Here is an 8,753-nt window from a genome sequence, read left to right on the forward strand (position 1 = left end):
CACGAATGATAGGATAACAAGTGGGCTTGACCATGAGGCCAATCTTTATTAGGGCCGTTGCATCATGCTGGGTCTTCTGTGTTTCGGTCGTAGTATCTCCTGTAGGGTATCCATTTACACTGTTCCAAATGCCCAAGTCTTTGAGATAAAGCATCATTCCGAATTTCCAATCAGAATAATTTAAACGACCGTCCAGCTTTTCAATCGGTGGCAAGGTTGCAGTTGGATTCGACATCTTTGATAATACTCAAAAATATCCACAACTCTTCAGTTAATTATATACTACGCGCAGTGGAAGAATCCTGGGCCCATAACCTGTTGTAAAACTTTTCGTTTATTTTCTGTAGTTTTTATTTCTTGATCCACACACTTCCACTTTTACATCCAGTAATATCATCTTGTATACGCACTAGCGTGCACGTGCGCATACGAAAAACCAACTTACCACCACATTGCCTGGAACCGTACTGGGACAGCCATGTGGTCAGAATGTACGACATGCGTATATAAGTATTGCCAACATATACACCAGAAACAACATGCGTATATTAGTATTACCAACAATTAAAATGGTGCTGAATAAACAATTACTGGCATGACCAAGAAAAAGGGAGGGTGACCAAATGCAGAAAGATAAATAGAGAAAAGGAAATATATGGACACCCACAACTGGAGCATTTACAGGAAGGCAGTGGAGAGCTGGAGAGACAGTTTGGTAGAAATGCAGCATGACATGATCTCCTCTAACAGAGCACAATTTTATTCCCTTTGACAAGCCTTTTATTAACTCAAGAAACATCATAATTATTACAGTATTAAAAAAAGTCAAATGATCATGAAGTTCTGCAACATATGAACATCCTGGTAATGATACCAATCCCCCCAGTGCACTGTTAAAGGCTTCATTCTTGGGGATTTCTTCTTAGTGCTGTTTTCTTCTAAACGAGCAACCTGAGAACAAAAACAGTTTTACTGGTACAAGATTTCAACTTCTCATTCAAATAACTATGAAGATTACAGTCTTATAAGATTTGATGATTTGCAATCTTGCAAACTGTTACCAATGTTTTGTGGGAATGTGCTGCCTCCATCTTCATGGTAGATGGGGGCAGTTCCTGCAAAATACTGATAATCAGACTACAGAACATCACACTGCAGCAGAAGCCACAATACTCAGTGACCTACCCCAGCTTCCTGGAAATGCTTATGTGCAATATTTTCCTCTTGGTAAACGCAACACTTCATCAACATCATGATTACAACACTGTGATTTATTATAGAATGATATGGTTATAACCTTACTGCCATCTATGAGCCAATTGTCTACAAAATGTGGGAACCTGAACATCTCACAACCCTATGGGACTTCACGGCCTGTTACAGGTATAGCTTTACCTTATTTTAAGGTATGGTTATACCGTCCAGTGTTAACTCAAAAGTATATATATGTATGTATATATATATATAAAATGCCTTTACATGTTTCCGTGAATTAATGACCATCTTCAGAAGGCAAATAACATTTGAGTAAACTACTATTATATAAATCACAGTACATCAAGCCCAAAGTTGTCCTAAGTTAAGTTCTATATATAAACATTTCAAATGAACCTAAAATGTGAAGTTAAAATATTAATAAAATTCTAATATTTGAGATCTTAAACCACTAAGGTTCATGTCTTTGCCCCTTCTATCAAGAGGAAGTTGGGTAGATTGCTGTCCTTTGTGGTCCGGGCAGTGTTTTTTTTTTCTTTATATATTTGATTAAGAGTCTGTTTGTTGTTGAGCTGCTTCTCCTTTCATTGTTTGTTGAGGCACTGTGATTTCATTATACCAGAGCCACAACAGCACTGATACAGTTGTGAATATATACGCTACACGCGCGGGCTTTTAAAAAAATCTTGGAGAGATTCATTCTTTATTGGCGTAAGAATTGCCATGATCCGATGCATAGTTTATTTGTTGCGAATTTTTAAAATGTTTCACAGACTTATGAATAATCCTGTATAACATATGGCAGAAGTGAATCAGCATCAGTGGTAATTATGTAAAGTGGGGGACAGATGCAAGTATGCATCTATACTTTTTCTTTTTGGTCTACAGCATGCTGATAACATATGAGCATCTGAATTACTCCTTGCAGATGCACAAGTTCTGTTCAAGAACTGCACATCCTTCCCTCAAGATACTGGATACCCATAACTTTCTTTCTGGCAAGTTACTTACCTTCCGTGAGTCTCGCCCTGCCCCCTGTTGGTTGACACAAGATAGTCGAACATCCTGCGCATACTACTACACTCTGTGCATGGCTAAACACTGTCGTTATCTTGTAGCAACCTGTAACACAAAGATATCAGGCCTCAACACATTTCTTTCACCTCCAGGAACTGAGACACTATAAATACTCAATAATAATGGGATAATTATCAAACCCCCTTCCTTTCCCTCTATTTTTTATAACTAAATACAAAATCTATATATTAAATGTAATACTGTCCTTGTCTAAAAGAACAAAGCCACGAAGTTATACATGGGAATCAAGTAATGTTCTCTGTAGCCATAGCTTTGGGACCAGACGGGAGTGCTTTGTTCCACAGTACAGCAACTTTATGTCCAGGGCAGGGGCCTTGAGCCCTGCTGGATAGGGCCCAGTGCCAGGAGGGCCACAGTGTGAAGATAAACGTTTCTTATCTACCAGGAATAGAACACTGACTGTACAGCCAGTCAGTATACCGATTCAAGATCTGTAGCTCTCTTGGCACTGAGTACTTGAAATTACCGGGATGCATTCCTGTGAATCTGTTAGACAGGGACAAATGCTTCACGGGAACTGCCCACCTATATTTTCCAACTCATTATGCCAGAAGACTGTAATCTAAATAAACTCAATTTAATGTTTATGAATGAGCCTTCTCCTTTATATACTGATCAATTTAAATATTTCCAAGCCATATCTCAGTCTTAAATTTATTGCTGAAAATGACATTATCCTTCACAAACCATAAACGTTCCTCTACTGTTCATAAACACCCACACACACATGTAATCAACTAAAAGCCATAACCTTTCTCCAACAAAATATTTAATTTGGTGTATAACAAACAATAATCATACAATTATCTAGGGGCAACAAATATATCACTCAAATTTGACCAGCAATGCTCAAATTCGAGTTCTGATTTCAATTTTCAAGCGTGTCCAACACAAAACTTATGCATGTGGATGAAAACATAGCTCACCAGGGCACTTGACATCCATAAAATATGAATTAGGATGCTGCACAAGCCTCTTTAACTTGTGCTTTCGCTTCTCTTCTGCTGGTGACGGATGTAACAGGTCTTTTGCGAGCTGTGAAAAGGAAACAAATTATTTTAAAATCTGCTTCTAAGTTTGTCTAAAACATCTATAAGGGTATGTCACATTTTGCACAGGCGGCCTTATGGAGAAGAAGTCCTGCATGTTAAACAAGCACAAGCACCTGAAATGTCCAATTTTAAGTTGAAAGATGTTGCAACAAATATATCCTGCATCAATTTTGGAGCATAACTTGGCTCAAATTCTGAATCCATCACAGTTAAAACTTAAGATCTCGAATGCATGATTACCATAGGAACAAAACCTTTCACTGGAGTCAGGTATTACACCACAAGCAGCAACTTTCAGTGCCCACTAATAAGTTCATGCACAGACATACTGCTTAACAAATACCAGTTACCAGATGCTCACAACATTGCACAACTATCTGCAACTTATTTCACATCTTCACAAGCAATTTAGCACTACCCATCATACCAATATAATATTTAAAAAAGAACATTTAACAGAGTGGGGCCTATATGGCAGAGAGCCATACTGAGAAGCAAGCAAGTGTGCACAGCAATGGGTTTCAAGACAGAATTGTCTCATTAATGGTATGAAATCATGGAAATTGTAATGTGGGAAAGTATAGATGGAAGGATTTTGACTAAACATGTGGCCTTTTGGGGACGTTATCAGAATATCAACAGCTGGGAGGCGAGGCCAGGCCCCAAGGGAACATGACGAGGACTAATGAAACTTTGAGACATCGTGGGACGGAAAGCACAGGCTTTTAGGATATCACAGAAATGACGCAGGAGGTTAAAGCCATTGGAGTTACATATGACCAATTAAAACAAGCAACTGATGAAATGGTAAACAATCTTAAGAAAATTCAACAATAAAATAAAGAAATTGGAGAGTCACAAGAGGCTCATGACCATAAATTGTGGATTTCAAAGGAAGCCCAAAGGAAGAAAGTTATTCTGACTTTTTCGTTTGAGGAGAGAGAGAGAGACCGGTGAATGGACATAATGAATACGTAGGATTTGAGGTTCTCACAGTGGTGGTTACGATGAGTACTATATTCTGGGATAGACTGCAGTGATATTCAACCAATGTTTTCAACAGACCACATGGCATTATATAACAGAATATAGTACTATTCATAATTAATACAGTTGAAGGTCCTATAAGGAACACAACAAAGATAAAAATGATGTGGGCAAAAGACCATAGACCAAAATTTGGAGAAAAGAGTGGCACAGCCCAATTCTAGCAAGTTTTACATCTCTGGCAGGTAACCCAACCTGCCACTAGATCTGCATGCTGGAATTATCTCAATATGAGTGAACATATTTAACTACACTACAGCCACCTATCTGTGAACACTGGAAGTATGCCACAATATCATGTGAACAAAAGAACTTCTGTGATCTGTCACTGTATAGTAAATGTCTATTTCCTAGTTTATGTAACAGTTATTTGACAACTCTGTGCAATCTGTACGTGAAAGAAGAATGACAGTTCTGAATGTTGCAATGCAATATTGAATTCTTTATGGCCACGCGTTACTAGCGTAATGTTTGTTGAAAGATGAGTGGAATACAGACTACTTACAGCTTCTCATAACCTAAAGTTCTCAATACCAGTACAAATGCGAGATCACAATAACACTTGTCTATACAGTAGGGCACCAACTGGTGAGCCTTCTACACACACTGAATCTTATTAATACTGTGGTGTATTTGCTTTATGCAGGAACTGTTGAGTCAGAGGCTTCAGGGCACGTACGCAACGAGAGAGTTGCGGACTGTATCTACATGTTGCTAGGCGACAGCTCTGTTAACGCCTGGATAGCGCAACAGGAAGTGTGAGTGACATCACATGTCCCCACTCATCCCATAACTATGCAACGCTCGGTAAACACCCCACCCTTCTATAGACTGTGACATCACGCAACAGTGGTAGCTATCATGTAACTGGCTTGTATGGAGTCCATTGCCGGACAACAGGCTCTTTTCTGTGTGGCCAGTGCGAAAGCTACATAACAAAAGTATTCGTCAGTGTTGAGCTAGACCCCCTTGTGGAGGCAGGGTCAAATACCTCCACCATGACCCTGCAAGTTGTAGGAGGGGAAGAAAAGGGAAGTCTCAAATCTGAGACAGTAAAACATAGTCCCAAGGGACTCAGACCTAAGACTGCACTGGCAAGGGCCTGCAGCATGTACAAAATGCAGACCCATCCTCTAATCAGAGAGGGCGCCCCACAAAAACAAGACCGTAAATGCCAAACCGTGAAAAATTACTGACTGACTGACTGACCGACCATCAGTCACAATGTGACTTGGACTTGTTGAGCCAGTATGACTTAAAGAGCAGCTGACAGTCGCGGAAGCAAGTGCAGTGGAACCAGATGTCAAGTGTGATTTAGAAGACTGGTGTGTGCAACGGCGCAGTGGATTATAAGATGTATGTAAATCAGAGATAGAGCTGTATTTGATTGCAATTATGAGGGTGCATGTAACCAAGCTGTTAATAAATCCAATCATCCGAACTAGAATCCGTCATTCCATCATGAGTGACCCCTACACGTGACAATATGAATTCTTCGGTACACTGTAAACTACAAATATGTTTTCTAGTTTGTTATTTAGTGATGCTGTCGACATCAGGATGACAAGAGCATTGATAACAGGATGATTAATGAATATGGAGCAGTTGGTGAAATGAGAACTGGCAGGAGAGACAAAAGTATTCAGAGAAAACATGCCCCAAAGCAACTTCATCCACCAGAAATCTACCATTACCTAACCCAGGCAAACTACAAATGTAATTTAGTATCAAATGATGAACTGTAATATAATTATGGTAATTTGGGAGCAATATGGAATAAAGTGGTCACCACACTTTTCACGGTACTGCCTTGCTTATTTGCTTGGGTGGACTAGGATCTACAATGAAAGAATCTCGGGCACGTCATGATTTTAGTGCATGTACAGAATTCGTTTCTCAAGAAAAATTATTTCTTTCAACCCCTCAATTACAATGCTATGGGGCTGGTGCCCAATTCAAGCTTGGGGTAAACAGTACCAGTGCACAAAAAAATGAATGCTCAGTCATGTGGTCTGCACACACACACGCATCCACACATTCACACACAGGATGTCATAACAATGTAATGCCAACCTAGTTAAAGTTAACCCACACTTCATAAGAATAGGGCCAACCATCTTTCTCCATACATGTTATGTATATCATGTAACAATGATCTATAGAGACGAAATAAATAAATAAAATAAATATGGAAGTTTTACGAAAGCCTCTGAACTGGATGATTTCTTTGGTATTCAGAACTGTGCCCAAACTCCCACAGAGATCAAGTGCACATCTAATCTAATAATTTTAAAAAGTTTTAGGTTGTATTAAGACATTTCTTCAACACTCATACGTTGTATACTGTGGATGAATATCTAAATAGATAACTTTTATTATTATTGTATTCATTGTACTGTCTAGTTGTGTAATAACTATGTATGTATTTTATGCTCTATATTATTTTAAGACATATATCCATCTTTGGATCTCTTGAACTTACGATAAATACAAAAACAAACTAAACTTTGGTATTAAAAGCATTAAGTGTAATCTGAACATTCTAATGTAACAATACCTTCAATCTCAAAGTACTTGGCGAACGTAATTGAAATGCATACTTGTGAGCACAATGCTTAAAATCACTCTTAACCTAATACTTCTTCCACGCGCTATTACTAAAAATATCCACTCCACAGATGCATCATCACAAGTACCTAAATATAAGAACTAATAATTTTAAAATGTCCAATTTACAGTAAGGAAGCCATAATCAAATACTACACACAGCAGTTTCTACAACACAAAAATTAACCTAAGGCCTCCAAAAGTGTTATTTGCATTCAATTTATCGTCGTATCACTTCACTCAGGATCAGTCAAAAGTTACAAATACATATATCTTATTTCTCATTAAATTCTACGTAAGCACAAAATATGAGGTTGGCATGTCAAAACTTGCACGCTGGGGGTGTACGAACATGTGGACACGAACGCAGATACATCATTTTGAACATATATTAACGCCACTCTTTACACCACACATCTCACTAAATTTATTCTATAAATTCGTTCCGATGTTCTATAATAAATACACTACCTACTTCACGAAAAACACAAATAATTTCACCGTAAACATACTTATTCTTCACATTTCAATACTTACAGGCATGATCACACCGTGTGTCTACACCGGAAAAGGAACGTACTGCATGAAAATCGCACACGAGCGCACATGAGTGAAAGCTGGAGTGCGTTCACATATCAAATGAAGTCATATTCATCGCTGCTGTACCACTGAACCAAGAAACGACAAGAAGAAGAACCTGATATCCTGTTTTATTCATATAAAGTTTATGTGGTGTCGGCCGGCGCGTAGGGACGACAGCCTCACCGCCAACTTTGAACCCACTGTTTTCTAATGTGAGGTTTGACATATTTTTCTGCAGATCAATGGAAAGCAGTACTGGAGATGAAATTTAAAATATAACTAATTCCTCATTCATTTATACTCAATCCATATAAAACTTATTATTTGAAAGCCCAACATACTGCAATGTACATACAAGTATCCTTTGATCTATGAAGCCAATTCAGTCAATGAGAACTATCCAGAAGCTTAAAATTTGTCAGTTGCGCGTCTTCAAGGCAACAAATATACTAAACTAAATTAATTTACTGGCAGGTGTGCCAACTACAAAGGCTATAAGGAGATAAGGGGTGGACTAGAAGCTGAATGGCTGTGCAATTATGTTAAATGCAATATATGTATAAATACTTCAGATGAAAACATGTCTAACACTTATTATAAGCCTCCCCTTGCTTTTCCTACTGTGGCAATTAAAAACTTCTTACAAATGTACATTGTTTGTTGCATAAACAAGTCATAAATTGTAGGTTCATAAAATGAAAGATATCCATACAGTATCTTAATATGTTTTAGCTGTTATTAGGTTTCATTATGGTAAACGCCTGATAAACACCCTCTGTCCCCCTTGCTCACGTCCCCCCACTCACTCATGCGAACACACACACACAGACTGTATTTTCAAAATCCTTTATGCTCCATATGAAATGTGGGAAATAATTCCAAAGCATCCTATTGGACACCCCAAATATATGAATTACTCACACAATTAAAATCTCCAACATCTACAGAATTTCTAGATGTGACATCAAAGAGCTAATATTAATTTAACATCAGTTCTGATGTATGTATATGAAACATTTTAACAAAACAAGCAAAAACATTGTATCAGAGGCTTGAAATGAGGTTCTCACAGTTGTGAAACTTCATATTATGCCATTGCAAGGAATGGCAGGCACACATTCAGAGCAACAAACCACCTCCATCTTCATAGCA

At 38.2% G+C, this 8,753-nt stretch overlaps 1 protein-coding gene across 1 annotated transcript; it reads right to left on the minus strand.

The window, feature by feature from the left end:
• Positions 1-744: 744 nt before the first annotated feature.
• On the minus strand, positions 745-7,663 carry LOC111872377 (40S ribosomal protein S27). The gene is made up of 4 exons (XM_023866186.1): positions 7,557-7,663; positions 3,240-3,348; positions 2,227-2,337; positions 745-951 (listed from the first exon to the last, which is right to left on the minus strand). Exons 1-4 carry the CDS (start codon positions 7,560-7,562, stop codon positions 923-925), a joined length of 255 nt encoding a protein of 84 aa, XP_023721954.1. The 5' UTR covers positions 7,563-7,663; the 3' UTR covers positions 745-922.
• Positions 7,664-8,753: the final 1,090 nt, after the last annotated feature.

The sequence above is a fragment of the Cryptotermes secundus genome, unplaced genomic scaffold (genome assembly GCF_002891405.2).
Source record: "Cryptotermes secundus unplaced genomic scaffold, Csec_1.0 scaffold247, whole genome shotgun sequence".
Classification (NCBI taxonomy): domain Eukaryota; kingdom Metazoa; phylum Arthropoda; class Insecta; order Blattodea; family Kalotermitidae; genus Cryptotermes; species Cryptotermes secundus.

Bases quoted from the DNA above. Each gene is read 5' to 3' on its own strand.
- LOC111872377 (XM_023866186.1), bottom strand. The intron at 2,338-3,239 runs GTGAGCTATGTT...TTTGTGTTACAG, and splicing joins TATGGATGTCAAGTGCCCTG to GTTGCTACAAGATAACGACA. The intron at 952-2,226 runs GTAAGTAACTTG...TTTTGTTCTCAG, and splicing joins CAGGGCGAGACTCACGGAAG to GTTGCTCGTTTAGAAGAAAA.